This window comes from Leptinotarsa decemlineata, unplaced genomic scaffold (genome assembly GCF_025532065.1).
Source record: "Leptinotarsa decemlineata unplaced genomic scaffold, Ldec_3_MD MMD2_tig00001393_RagTag_RagTag, whole genome shotgun sequence".
In the NCBI taxonomy this organism is placed as follows: Eukaryota; Metazoa; Arthropoda; class Insecta; order Coleoptera; family Chrysomelidae; genus Leptinotarsa; species Leptinotarsa decemlineata.
The window spans coordinates 14,843,719-14,858,883 of record NW_027412562.1 but is presented as its reverse complement, the minus strand read 5'-3'; the positions used below and the strand labels follow the sequence as shown (position 1 = coordinate 14,858,883).

Sequence of the window (15,165 nt, the reverse complement as noted above, 5' to 3'; positions counted from 1 at the left end):
TGAGGAGTGCCTAGAAGATGACAGTACTATCAACTGTCGAAAGCGCTCGCAGATAATTAATAGAAGAGATAAAGCTTCAAATCCTTCAAATATGTATGTATGTATATATATTTACATACATCTGACAATTTTTTCTTTGCATGAAGTTGGTGATTCTGCGTTCCTAATATGATAGATATAAAGTTCAGGTTATTTGCGACAGGTAGCTACGGAGTATATTGAAATAATCCCAAAATTGATGTAGTAGTTTGCTACAAATATATATATAATACTATATTTTCTGAATCCGCAACTGCGAGCGTAAGAATTATCCCTTTCTCAGAACTTTCAACAAGATAAAGTCGTACATTGTTTACATAAATAAAATTATTAACTTATTCTTGAGACAAAAAAATAGTATGACATCTCCAGTCACCAAAAGGACACTCTCAACTTTTTTTTTAATAGAAATCGGCCGTTCTTGGATAATTGACAGTTTTATATTATTTTTAAGAATCTGCAAACAGGCGGTGAATATAAAAAATGAGTTCCCAATTCATTTCAATAAATGTTCAAAAAGTTCACTATTTTTTTCCTAGCCATAATACTGTTCCCAAATTAATTTCTTACTATGCAATGTTTGTGGGGTAATTTCGTTGCAAGCACCTCTTATTCTGTACTTGAATTTTGGAATGGGCTGCGGTTGTATATTATACACTTCAGATAACTGGTATCTCCTGAAAAAAATTTAGAGGCGTCATATCAGGTGATCTAGTGGGCCACTCGAATAGACCATGGGCCTATCTATCGGTTTCAACAAGATAGGCCTCCTCATTATGACAGACTATTTCGGCACTGCTCACATAAGCTTCGTCTGTCAAGTACAATTTAACGAAAAATCATGAACTTGGTTACAACTTTCCAGGAACCATTGGCAAAAAGCCATGCAGCGTTCAAGGTTTAATAAACCTGTTTAATACCGTTTTGAATGAAACTTTTATTCAACTTGACTTACAAAATTTCTCAATATTGAATTGCCTCAAAACTAATCTGTGAAAATACATATTAAACTTATATATAGTGTCTTCAACATCCTCCACCCCGTGAAGAAGTTAAGTCTTCACCTCAGTAGGCAAAATACAAAGTTTACTGACTGGTCTAATGAAGATGCTTTTTTTCGTATGGATTCGAACAACTTGCACCACGCTGTTTTTACCAGGAAACCTTTCAGTTATGCCACCCAGTAACCAGTCATTTCTAAATGCATTTTCATTTATTACCACAACTATGTCTCTTATTTTAATAGGTTCACTTCTGGAATGCCACCTACTTCTTGGAATCAGGGTAGGCCGATATTCTTTGACCCACCTTTTCCAAAATGCATTTGCCAAACTCTAAGCAAACCGTCACTGTTTTCTTCCGAGTATATAACTTATGTTTTCACTGTAAATATCGACACCACCTGCCCTCAGTAACATAAAATGATTGGGGGTGATCGCTTCTGGCTCATTAGGGTCTACTGAGATATGTGTTAAAGATCTAGAATTCAGTGTATATTCAATTTGAGCCATATTCCACCCATATGGCCAGCAGCTGAGGATTAAATTTCCACACAATTCTTCATCAGACAATTTCCTAAAATCCAACGTACTAGCAGCTTATTTGAGTTCTCTTTCCGCTCCAACGAAATTTGTTCCATTTTCTGTGATAAATTGTTTAGGTTGTCCACGGCAAGAAATCAATCGTTGATAGTAAGAATTGTTGAACTCGTGTCAAGTGAAGCAGCAATCTCCAATTGGTCTGACGACCAATTCAAACATATATTGGGCCAAAAAATCTATTCCAACATAGGTAAACGGAAATATGAATGCTTTGAAACTTAATGTTTCTGATTCATTTCATTTTCAAACTTTCTCGACTGGGACATTTGTTTGTTTTTTCCACCCTGAAGATGGAGCCAGATTGACAGATTTTGGCTCAGAATTGTATATATATTAGTAAATATTTGATGGTGTTCAAAATACCAAAAAAAGAGAGAGTTCTCTTTTAAATTAGTTCCATTTGTCTTACAGCTGAAAAAATATTTCTTCATGATCTATCTACTTACATTCCGATTCGACAATTCTAATAAGAACCCCACTGTCAGACATTTTTATAATTTTTTAACGAAACCCATTCGGGTATTTGTAACTGTTGAAAAAAATTTCCCTCTATTAATTTTGGGAAGATATTCTTGACTGAAAATAAACAATCTTTTCACTAAATTTACTAAGAAATTTGTTGATTTGACTATTTCTTTTGGATAATTGACTATAATTATACTAAAACCAATAATGATTGAGAGTAGAAGTAAGCCCAGTTGACAGCAAATCGGGGGCGTGCTTATTAATTTTTGAGTGGTTAAGAATGAAAGAAAAATTCTTAGTACTATTAGTTAAAATATTCATACACATTCTTTATTTATTTCATTAAAACTTTGCAATATCGTAATTTACCTAATTGTTGTAGTCATTAGGTGGGCCTTATGAAAACGGAGTAATAATCGTGGTAATTATAGTAGGTACCAAATAAATTAACAATATTAATAAAAGACACAATATATATATATATATATATATATATATATATATATATATATATATATATATATATATATATATATATATATATATATATATATATATATATATATAAACTCATCGTCAGGGGTACTAGAAAATACAAATTACAAATTTTTGATAATAGAATATAATATAAATGTAAATGTACAAATTTTCGTCTAATCTTCAACCTCAGATTCGTCACTGTTGCTACCGCTATCATCAAAGTGAATTATGATTGGTTCAATATTGTGTTCAATACGGTTGTCTACGTCCCACATTTTTTGCTCCTCTTTTAAAACATGCTGCATGCATTTCTTCCAGTCTTCTGCAGAAACAGTTCGAATAGCTTCTTGTAGGTGATGTTGCACGTCCACTAATTTAAATGTTCTGTTTTCTCGTGCCACATATCCTTTTACTTGCGCCCAGATTAATTCTATTGGGTTTAATTCGCAGTGGTATGGTGGTAACCTTAAAACTATAATTCCACGACTTAACGCCATTTCATCCATTGCAAATTTTTTATATTTGTCTGTGTGTAATTTTGTTAGCTGAAGTAGTTCTGCCTTTAAACTATCTTTGTTATATTGGATGTTCTTATTAATTAACCATTCTTGAATTGCTGCTTTTTTCCATGATTGTTTCGGTAATGGTTCTAAATGTCGACTATGGTATGGGGCATTGTCCATGACGATGACAGACCCACAAGTTGAATGATGCCTTCAAACCATTTTTCAAACACCTCCGCATTCATCTCTTCATGATAGTCGCCTGTTTTCTTAGATTTAAATATTAATTCATCATTTGGTAAAAATCCACTGTCGCTTCCTATATGCGTAACTATCAGACGACTACCTTTTCCAGATGGCTGTTTTAACCCAACTGACAAACCTTCAATAAAGGCTTGTCGTGCACTTGTTATATTACCATCCTGTCATACTTTTTTGACCGTATGTCCTTGGTTAACCCATGTCTCGTCCATGAAGTACAATTTTTTTTGAGCTTCCGAAATTCGTCAATTTTTCTTAGATAGTTTCTTCTCCATGCTATTATTTCTTGACGTTCAATGAGAATGCTTTTCTTGTCAACTTTTCTGTACGTAAATTTCATTTCGTGTACAAGTTTCTTAAAAGTTTCTTTACCCATTTTTGGGACAAATTCATGATAGCTAAGTGCCTCCAGAACTGTTTGTTGTGTGGGCAGCTCATTTCTGAAAAAGAAACTGTGAATAGTTCTGCGTATACTGGTTTTGGCTTCTTCATCAACTGTGATTTTTTTTCGTTCGCTACTAGTTTTTGGCGTTTGTACGTCCCCATGAATTTCTGCTTCTCTTAGTATTTTGTAAATCGATGATTTTGGTACACCGGTATAATCAGAGCACATATCAACTAATTTATCTTTTGTAATTGTGGAACTTAATGATGTAGAAATGCCCGGTTGGTTATTCGGAGGTACACACGTAGAATTACAGCACATATGCACAAAGTCATCTTTTGGTGACTGATGATCTCTTTCAAGACAGTGAAATACTCGCAGTACAATTTGTTTTTCTCTTACTGACCGAGACTCCGACCGTTTTACTTTTTTCGACGTGGAAGGCCCGACCATGTTTCCCATTTTTTGAGTAGTTTGAGAACGGTGTAGAAATATAATTATGTAACGCTTAAACACTTATTAGCACTATTATTTTCACCAATTGTTATCACAACACGTCGATTGCTGACTAACTTAACTGTAAAACGTACAATTCACGCTGTATAATTCACAAACCAATGATACGCTCATGGCTGCAAGTACATCAGTGAGGACTGCAACGATGAAATGGAAGTTACGGTAAAGTGACAAAGACAGAAATATCGTTGCGTACAGCGTTGCCACTAGTTGTAATAAATATCTAACACTATACAGAAAATAATGAATTTGAACTGATCAGTAATCAGGAAATGTATAAGTATTACTCATTACAAGCTCATTACTGATTTTTGTCATAAATAATACCTTTCAATCGTACTCGTATTGTGTATTATCTATAATTTGCCACAACCTACAACTCTACTGCTTACTATATTTTGATTCTACTATAAACTGGTAACGTAAAATTTAGATATTACAACGCGCTTTACTCTCAATCATTATTGGTTTTACTATAGTTCCAATTATTCAACTAATCACCACAAACATATCACAATGCAAAATAAAATATGTACTCACAGTAAAAATATCTTCAAATGGATTTGGTAACATTGAAGTATATTATTCTTTTACACCTCGGTATTCAATTCTGATGTCATGTGTTGTTGATGTTATATCTGCAATTATTAACAGGCTCAAATTCAAATCCATATTCATTCTCAAAATTTCAATATCTTAAGTCTTCTATTATGTTATCATGTCAAAATGGTTAAGGCTTTCGCGGCCGAGGTTTTCAGTATCACTATTTGCTGGTTTGAAGACCGTGGATTTTTGTAGCTAGCTTCATCAGAGGTTTATACATCCTGAGTTAATATCTCCGATGACTGGATATTACGGCTGTATAATATGTATATATGTTGATTTGCTTCAAATGTTCCATTAGCTATTTACAAGTTCATATCTTTGTTATGAATAAACCATCAACCAAATTAACATAACATCAACTAATTATTAACAGTGATTTGAAATTTGAAGACTAATCAGGGGTCTCAAATCAAAGTTTTCCCCTGGGTCATACGCTGTGAGGCTGACATCTTGTGAGTTAGGATCAGCTGTTGCCAAAGTTACATATCACTCTCTCATAGAATCTCACCTATGATATGGAATTCCTTTCTGGAGTGATATTTACAATTAATTATCAGTTTAAGATGGTAATGGCTTAGATAACGCGGCTCTTGAAAAGCCAGGAAATTTTATTCGACATTCCGAAACAACCTCGTAATTCTTCGTCTTATGGATTAATTTTACCCCTCTTTCAGCTGTGTCATTGAGAACCTTGAAACCGTTCACTACTTTTTTTTTGCTTTTAAATAATGTGCATTTTCACAACAAATATTAAGGATCCTTATTTAAATATTCTGTATCAATTTAAAATCATTTGAAAAAATTTACAGTTTCGTGAGAAACAAAAAATATTTTTGTCCAATAAATTATCTTCACATATCACATCCCTTCATCACATGTTTTTTCTTCAATCAGAATTAATTGTAGACTTTTTACAGCAATCTTTGTTTAAATTTTTTTTTCTACATTTTTTCATCGAAAGAAGAAAATGCAACTTGTTCAGAATCGAGGTACCACAGGTAATAATAATAATAATAATAATATATTTATTTGCTCACATACAAGACAAGTAGAAGAGAAATACATCGCAAATAAATATCGTACAATCCACGGAAGCAACATATGTTACGTGTATGTGGTGTAATAAGGAATATACATATATACAGATATAGGTACATATATTCACATATATCAAAAGCTTAATCTAAAATGTATATAATGTACAGAATGAAATTATTGGAGAATAAAACAAAACAAAGTAATTGCAAAATTATATATAAATGAACTGTGGTGGAATAAAATAAAATGCAATGCATAATGAATACATGCAGTTTCATCAATGATTAATGAAAAGTCTCAGCGGAACTATAATTGACTTGTTGATTTTCAGATTTATACCCAATTGTTCTGATTGATCATTATACCAATTTTTATATCAGAATTGTATGAAATGGACATCTAATTACTCTGGTCAAATATTTGGCTAATTCTTGTGCGAGGTATGTATTCATTTAATGAATGTTTCAATCGACTATAATACCCAAGAGTTTGAATATTTTTTCGTAAAGAATTATACACAATGGGGCCCAAAAAAAAGGTAAGATCTTTGCCCTATTGACTTGTGTGCAAATGGTGCTATGTACCTGTTTTTATTTCGAGTGGCGTAGTTATGGCGTGGCCTACACAATGTTTCTTTCTCCTTATATTGATTCAATACGAGTGACTTGTACAACAGCTGTCTAGGATCAAATACTCCTGATTGTTTATATAGCATATCACTGGGATAACGAGGCGGTTTATTCAACACCAGTTTCAAAAATTTTCTTTGAATGACTTCCAGTGGGCGAAGATGTGATTTGGATACCCCACCCCATCCTATTATGCAGTATATCAAATGGCTTTGAACCAAACTGAAGTAAATTATTTTTTTTATTCAATGTTAAGTATATCTTTCAGTTGACGAAACGTGTATAATATACATCGCAACTTATTTACAATGTGCTTGATATGAAAGTCCCATCTTAGGTGAGGATCTATGAGAACCCCTAAATACTTTATATGGGCATCTGGGGATATCTTGAAGGAGTTTCGGATAGTTATTTGATTGAATTGAGGAAGTGTAGCTCTATTATTAGAAAATGGCAAGTAATAGGTTTTACTGAAGTTCAATGAAAGATGTTTATGGTCGAACCAATCTTTGATTTTTTCTAGATTTTTCTCTGCCATGTCTTTGACCTCAGACCAAGATTGCTCAGAGTAAAGAATAACAGTATCGTCTGCAAAACTTTGCCTCTATCAAATGCTTCGTAAACGTAATAAGTGAGCTGTAATATCGCATTTTAGGTGAATTTTCCTGTCCGAAAACCAAACTGTGAGTCAGATAATATCATATGTTTTTGTATAAATGAGTCTAGCCTTACTTTGATCATTTTTTCTAGAATTTTACTGAGATTTGATATTACAAGATACTGGTCTATAGTTAACTACCTCATCTCTACATCCACTCTTGAAAACAGGAGTAACTATGGAAGTTTTTAAGCACAATGGAAAGTAGCCGATTTCTACCGCTCTATTAAATATGTGGGATATCGGTCCTGCTATAAACTCAGCCGCTAGTTTGAAAGTTTCACTTTTTAGGTTATCTATTCCTGGTGCTTTCTTGTTTTTGAGGCCTCTTATAATATTCCAGACTTCTGTTGGAATAGCCGGATAGAGAAAACTTGAATCTTTGTTTACGTGTTCCGTGAAACTGAATTGAGCTGTTATTTTGATTTTTTTCGTGAGGTTTTTTCCTGTGTCAATATAAGTTTTGTTGAATATTTCTACTATTTCACCTACATCATCTATCATATCTCCTTCATCATTATTCATGAACTTTCTTTCAACTTTTCCACTCCCACTGAATATTTGAAGAATTATTGTTGAGTGATCAGTAATATTTGTATGATTTATTATAGGAATTACATTTTCAAGATTCTGGATATGAGTTTTTATAAAAATACGGTCAATACAAGAATTTAGGCGTGTTGGTCAATTAATTAGAGATGTGTATCCGTATTCCACCATCACTGTTAGATAATCATTTACTTTATCGTCTTGCTCGTTCATAATATCAATATTAATATCTCCAACAAATAGACTGTATTTTTTGTTGTTTGTAGTTTGGTTTTCAAAATAATTTTGCAAGTTCTGATTGAATAAGTCAATGCACGTTGATGGAGATCTACAGAATGAATGAATATCTATTTGAGTTTTGTAAAATTCAACCTCCAATTTTAATATATTAGAGCCGTTGAAATTTATCAACTCGTGATTTTTGTAAAAATCAGTTTTCAAGTAAACAACTGTACCGTCATTTTGGTTCAAATTTCCTTCGTTATAAAGCATCTTGTATCCTGGTAAACTGAATCAGTAATTTTTCTTCTCTCAGTAAATATTTGTAATCATATTCAATTTGAAATTGTGAAAGAAAAATTTTAAATTCATCGAATTTTTTTGCGATACTTCTAATATTATTGTGTATTAGTTTGAAGTTATGTGATTCTTCATTGATCTTCAGAATTTGAAATATTGTATCTAAAGTAAAGGTGTCAACTTTAGTTACCTCGAAATCTCTGATATATGGATCCATTAAAAAAACAGCACAAATGAATTTAATATAAAGATTACTAAATTGGTTTCGCTATCTCTAGAATTATGGATCCTGGATTACTACAAATAAAATAATAAAATAATGTTCATAGTTTGAAACTTGTGATTCATTTAAAATATTTTGGCGTGATTCATATAAAATATTTTAGCCTGAACGTGAAGTTGGTGAAACTGTAAATTTTGAATTATTGGGAAAGGACGTCCGTTATTTTTGGTAATTAGTTCTCGATCTGGTGAGCTTCTCAATAGTTGGGTTTTCTGGATTCGATGTTTTTTTGATGCTCCACTAGACTTTGACAGGTGTTCTACTAGACTGGTTGATTGATTCTCTAGGGCGTTTTTCGGATATAATTATTCTGGATTTTCTTGATTCCTTATCGTAGAGGATTCAGTACTAGTTGCTTTCTTGTCTACCTGGTTTTCTATTTCTATAGCTCTTCCAAGGAAAATTCTTTATTTTCTACAACGAGTTTATTACCTTTGATGTAACAGTGTTTATTTTGCTGCCTATCTTTAATTAGAGATTTCCGTAAAATTTGATATTCGCAGCGTTGTTGCTCCGTTAGATCATGATATACTGTTATACCGCTTCCTTTCAACTTATCACAGTTTTTCAAAATTTCGTTTTTTTCAGATATGATACGAATTCTATTTTTACTGGTCGATTTATAGTTTTTCCAAGGCAGTAAACATTTTTTATATCTCATTCTTTTACAACTACATTCAACGTGCTATTGAGCTGAGTGCAAATAAATTCTGAAGTTATATTCTCGTTTGGAGCAACCCATCCAAAAACAATAATATCGTTCTGTTTTTCGTTTCTTTCCAGTTTTACAAATTTTTCCTTCCTGCCTTTCTCAAGGAGTTTATCTTAAAATTCAGGTCCTCAACTTTCGATAAAATATTAGTTTCACTAGCTTCGATGCTATTTTTCAATTCTATTTTACTATTTCTAATTTCTTCCAATATTTGCTTGAGTATCGTATTATCCATTATTTTTACTCCTCTATTCACCGCAGCCGGAGCAGTACTCTAGCCGAATCTCTTATCAGTGACAGTTTGCAATTCATAAACAGTGAAGACAACAAACTATTAATATTCAGTGTTTGACTCACATATAATATGGTATTCCAGAAGATATCAACCTTATCAGATTGCTTTCACTTTTCACACAATTTATTATGATTCCGGAACAATGATTTTGATTAACTATTTTGGAGAGAGATGTAAGTCATGCACACCACCAATTGCACCAGTTGTTACCATAATTTTCATGATTTATGATTTTAGACTTAATATTTTTCAGGATATTTAAAATATTGTGGTTATTGGTTGGGGGGCCAAAGCGGGTTTGAGGGCGTTGAAACACGCTTTTACATGAATGTTTATTAAAAATAAACAGATATCACGGATAACTTTTTTTTTCTAATTTGTTAATGTGAATTGATCTCTGAAAAAATGTATTTTGATTCAATGAATGGCCTTTGCCATCCATCTAGCGTGATAAATGGCACCAGGTACTTTGAAAAAAGTGTCTTTTGGGGGAGTACGTCCTAAAACTATTACCAAAAGTTCACTAAATTCTTTGTAATCATCCCTTGGCTGTTGGATTTTTGATTGTTCTAAAATTTTTATCTACATATTGCCTGGATTTTCTCAACTGCCCCCACTATTCAACAGCTTTTGCTTGAGGAATAGCTCTTTTGTAACAAATCCGACCTTTTAAGGTCGGATTTGTTACAAAATATGAATTGAAGGGGTTATATTTTTTATATACAAATTGCAACTTGTAAAAACATTTATAAATTTGAAAAAAAATTTATTTTATGTTCAATCACATATTGTTTAATAATGCATAATATTCAAAGGAAACAAAAAATTGAAAAAGTAAATAAATTAAGTATCTTCCTTAACATTTTCCATTTATTTTCTAAAAATAGCGACTTTGAGTATTCGGATCACGTCCGGTTTTGGGCAATAATATATATCTTCAAATATGAACGTTTTAACAAAACAGTGATTAGGAAGATAGCAACATTCCTTATGAAACAAAACAAGAATCAAATTTCTAAGACAAATAGTTTTCATTTGATGAAGGAAAAACGGCGATTTTTAGATGAAAATGGTTTTTTCAAATTTAATCTCGATAATGCACGGGTTAACATTATCTAATCGAGTTAAAACTCTCCAGTTATTATTTTCTAGATAAATAGTATATATAAGGGGAATCCCGCCAGCATTAAGACGAAAATATTTTTTCACCTTATACCTTGTGACCACCCTAATATTGATATCTTTGGGTCCTTTTCCCAAACTACTGATCATAAATTATGAATATTACTGGAATTTTTCCCAACACCAAATCGTCATTTTTAACACCTCGTGCTATGTGTTCCTTATATCTTACTTTCATAGATTTTTTTGTCTGTCCATAATATTTTTCATCACGTCCTGACAGTTCACATCACTGTAGACAGCACAAACGTGCTGTTTTTTTATATAGCTGAAAATTGTTTTATATATAGCTATAACATTTAAACATTACATAAGGACATTGTAAAATATTAGATAAGGTAAATTGTAAAATTAATTTAGGTGTGGTGTACCTGTATGTGTGGTAGACCTGTATGGTTTATCTGAATGGTATATCTGTATAGCATAAATAGCGTTAGCTTCACGAAGTTTCTAGTTTAATCTTCAAGAGGAAGATGATCACTTGGTGATCGAAACACATGTCGAGGTGTTGGGAAAAACTCAAGTAATATTCATTACTACACCAAAGGTTCCAAACAGTGCATCATAAGTATCTTATTTTATGTACAACTTCTAACTCAATTGAAATGTCATTAAAAACAATAAACATGAAACTCCAGTGTCGGATAGATCGGGAGTATACAAGTTGATTTGTGGTTCTTGTTGAAAATTTTATATCGAATAAACCAAAGTAACTTTTTCCAAAAGAATAAAATAGCATAGAAGTAGTTTTTTGAATGTAAAGACCAATTTAACATTTGCGAATCATCTTTTGACAGAGGGGCACGAGTTCAATCACAATTATGACATATTGCATTTGGAAGAGAAAGGTTCAAAACTCATTTTAGAATGTTTATAAATCAATAAAAGTAAACATTTGGGGTTACTGCTCAATAATCAAATATATTTGAATTGTTCCCCTCTATTGAATTTAGTTTGTAATTATGGAATTGGCTAGATAGGCAAATAGTCCAGATGAAGAATTTATCATGTAGAAACTTGGCAGGTAGTAATATTCATGATTGCAATTACTATAAAAACACGACACAGAAAGCTATGGTGTTACTAAAACGTGTCTAGGAATAAATATTTTTGTGAAAATTGTGTAATTATTATCATGGATTATATCAAGTAAAGGGTCAGCCCATTTATAATTAAAGTAATTAAGTTGAATTACATGAATTATTAAAAGTGCTTTCAATGACTCCTAAAAGATCCTTGAACGTCAGTGACAGAATATTTTGGTGTTCATATTTTTTTTTACAGGTCTTCATGTATATTAAAAACAAATCCATAGTAGGGTGTCTTGTAGCCATCGCTAAAGACGAGGGACATCAGATGCTGTCTTCAGGAGCAAACGAAGTAGATCTTTGCTCTGAAAAAACGCACCCTATAAAATGTGGGATATCAAGAATTTGGGTTGCTCTCAATCATCGTAAACAAGGAATAGCCACAAATTTGATGAATGCTCTCAAAAACAACTTCATAATGGGCTATGCACTTAAGAATTCTGATATCGCTTTCAGCTCTCCAACAGAAATGGGCAAACAGTTTGCCATAGGTTATTTCAAAACGCCAAATTTTTTCATATATTATGTTTGATTTTTGATGTTTTCTTGACTTGTATAGTGCCTTATAGAGCCAGTATTAATATATTCCTTTTAGATATACTCAGTAGTACAATTATTATTATTGAAGCCATATTATTATGTAATGGAGCCTATTTTTTTAATGATAAGATTTGTTTATATCCATTGAATTTTTGTAGAATCTCATTTAGGGTTAGTTTCATGAAATTTTTGTGCCAAACTTGGTTTTGTTAATATTTCTGGGTCAGAAAATAGAGTATGTTTCCTTAAAATTTAATTACATATTATAACTTGCCCTGTAAACTTGGAATATTGCATGTAATGCGTTTTTTTTATCAAAATCTTTTGATGTAAAAATTGAAAATATTGTTGAATATGTGTTTTACCACCATAATTTATTTTTGTATTTTTATATACTAGAACTGAATAAACTTTTCAAGGCAAAATTATATTTTTTCATTCAATTTGATAATAGTCTTCGCCACATGGTGAACAACTCCTGATAAATTTAATTTTCTATGAGTAATTCATTTCATAATAATATAATAAAAAAAATTCTGTTGAAATGGACCTTACAATCAAATTTGTGTATTAAGTATCTACAATAGTAAATCTGATCAATGTGGGGAAATCATCAAATAATCTAGACAAACTTTTAATACATCAATCAATCAATCACGACCAAAGATAACTGTGTGAAAGCTGTTTTCCGGTTTCTTCAGTCGTGGCTGCTCGTTTTTATGCCTGAAGTTTCGTCTGGAACTGAGGTATACATTATCAAAGGCGATGTTGTAACGGTCGCAGTGCCCGAGTTGGTGATCGAGTTGTTGTGAAAGTTAAAAATATTGTTACGTTTTCCTCCTAGGTTAACTAATGAATGACTACACTGTACAATAATTAAACTGAACTTTATTTCACTTTCAATACAACTGAACACTTCAACTAAATGTCTATCGTCTAACTAGATCGCCCTGTACCTCACTGTCCGTGAAACTTGATTCAATAGGCGAGTGGGTCGCGTTTACAATACAATACAATCAATACTTTGGCAATCAGAGGCGGTAGGAAGTTCGCCGGAATTCCATATCGAAGCTGGCAGCATTATATTCTCGCCATGTCTAGAGCGTCCGCGGATGGAATGAAGGAAGTCACAATTGATTTATGACGATCAGCGGCGGCCGGCGTTCTTTTATTTAGGGCATGATTTACAACAATATCCACAGTAAAAAAACCAATCAAATTTTGAACCAATCAGTTCACTCAATACTGCAAGTTGATGCCGGTCAATATGAATCTTTAGCGCCACTAAAAATTTGAGACAACTACAACAGACAAATTTTATCAATGTTTTGCATATATAGAATATTCCGGAAAAAGAGCATAGATATTGATTTAAAAATTTTTTCAAAAGCTAGGTCGTGCAGAAAAGTCACTGAATAATTTGATTTTCATCAGAAAATTATTGCAGTTCACAGAATAAACGCAGTAGTATCGGTGATGGTGATTCAGTCAGATGCGCAAATACTTACGTATGGTTATGGTTTTACTGTAAGATTTAATTATGTTATGTGATTGGATATAATACGTAATTCCATAGTGAATATATACAACAAAATTGGGAAATAACCAGTACTTTGAGTACATTTGCTATATATAGAGCTGTATATGGAGTTTGAAGCTTAGGACAGGGGTTTCCAACCGGTAGTACGCGTACCACAAGTGGTACGCGGGAACGTTTCAGGTGGTACGCGTGAGTGATGTGAGTAACATACTGTTAATAGCAAACATGACTCAGCTCACGCGTCGCTAGAAAAACGAAATACCCATAACCCAGTGAACGCTCTGACATTTTTGTTTTTCTATTACATTGGAATTTATAATTCCTAGGTAATAAAACAATAAAACACTTTAGGAATTTTACCAACGAATCTACAGATAGTATAATTGGTAAACAAAGGGTGTTTATTTTTTACCTGTGGGTATTTAAAAGGATTGTCTTTTACTTTCACAGGTTCGTTGTGGGTGTTGTAATTATTGATTCTAATTTCGTATAAGAAAACTGAACTATGAAACGATTTCTGACGTCCTCTTCGACTTCAAAGGATTGTGCTAAAAAACCTAAATTACCGGCAAATCCTAAATACGATGAAGGCTACTTACAGCACGGTTTTATAGTGAAGCCAGTGACTGAAACCAGTGACATTCCTATTCCTCAATGTGTTTGTTTGTCTTGAAACACTTTCGAACCAATCCATGAAGCCTTCTTTACTGATGCGACACCAAAATACTAAACACCCTGATTTGATTGGTAAGCCCATTGAATTTTTTAAAAGAAAATCTAATTTTTTAAAGAAAGAAACCCAATGTTTGACGAAGTTTATCAATACTGATACTAACTTGATAAAGGCGTCATGCCTTGCTAGTTTAAGAATTGCAAAAGATGGAAAGCCTTACACAATAGGTGAGACGCTTTTACTGCCGGCCACTTTGGATATGGTTCAAGCCGTGTTAAGAGACAAGGCAGCCAAAGAAATTAGAAAAATACCACTGTCAAATAACACAGTAAAAAGACGAATTGACGATATGTCTAATAATATTGAAGGATAACAGGCTTCAAAACTCCAAGAATGCATTTATTTTGCACTTCAAGTTGACGAAAGCACTGATGTTACAAACATGGCGCAGCTACTTGTTTTTGTAAGATTTGATTATAATGAAGGAGTGATAGAAGAGTTTTTTTTCTGCAAACCACTTGAATCAAATACCACAGCAGAACTCATTTTTAAGGTAATTAATGAATATGTGCTCAAAGTAAGCATTCCCTGGTCCAAGTGTAT

General features: G+C 32.5%; 1 protein-coding gene across 1 annotated transcript in view; it reads left to right on the top strand.

Annotated features, from left to right (window-relative positions):
* Positions 1-12,774, top strand: part of eco (Establishment of cohesion) — a 43,697-nt gene extending 30,923 nt beyond the window's left edge. Inside the window, 1 exon segment of the mRNA XM_074176037.1 lies at positions 12,006-12,774. Within this exon segment, the coding sequence (XP_074032138.1) occupies positions 12,006-12,341 (336 nt within the window). The 3' untranslated portion in view covers positions 12,342-12,774.
* The last annotated feature ends 2,391 nt before the right edge of the window (positions 12,775-15,165 follow it).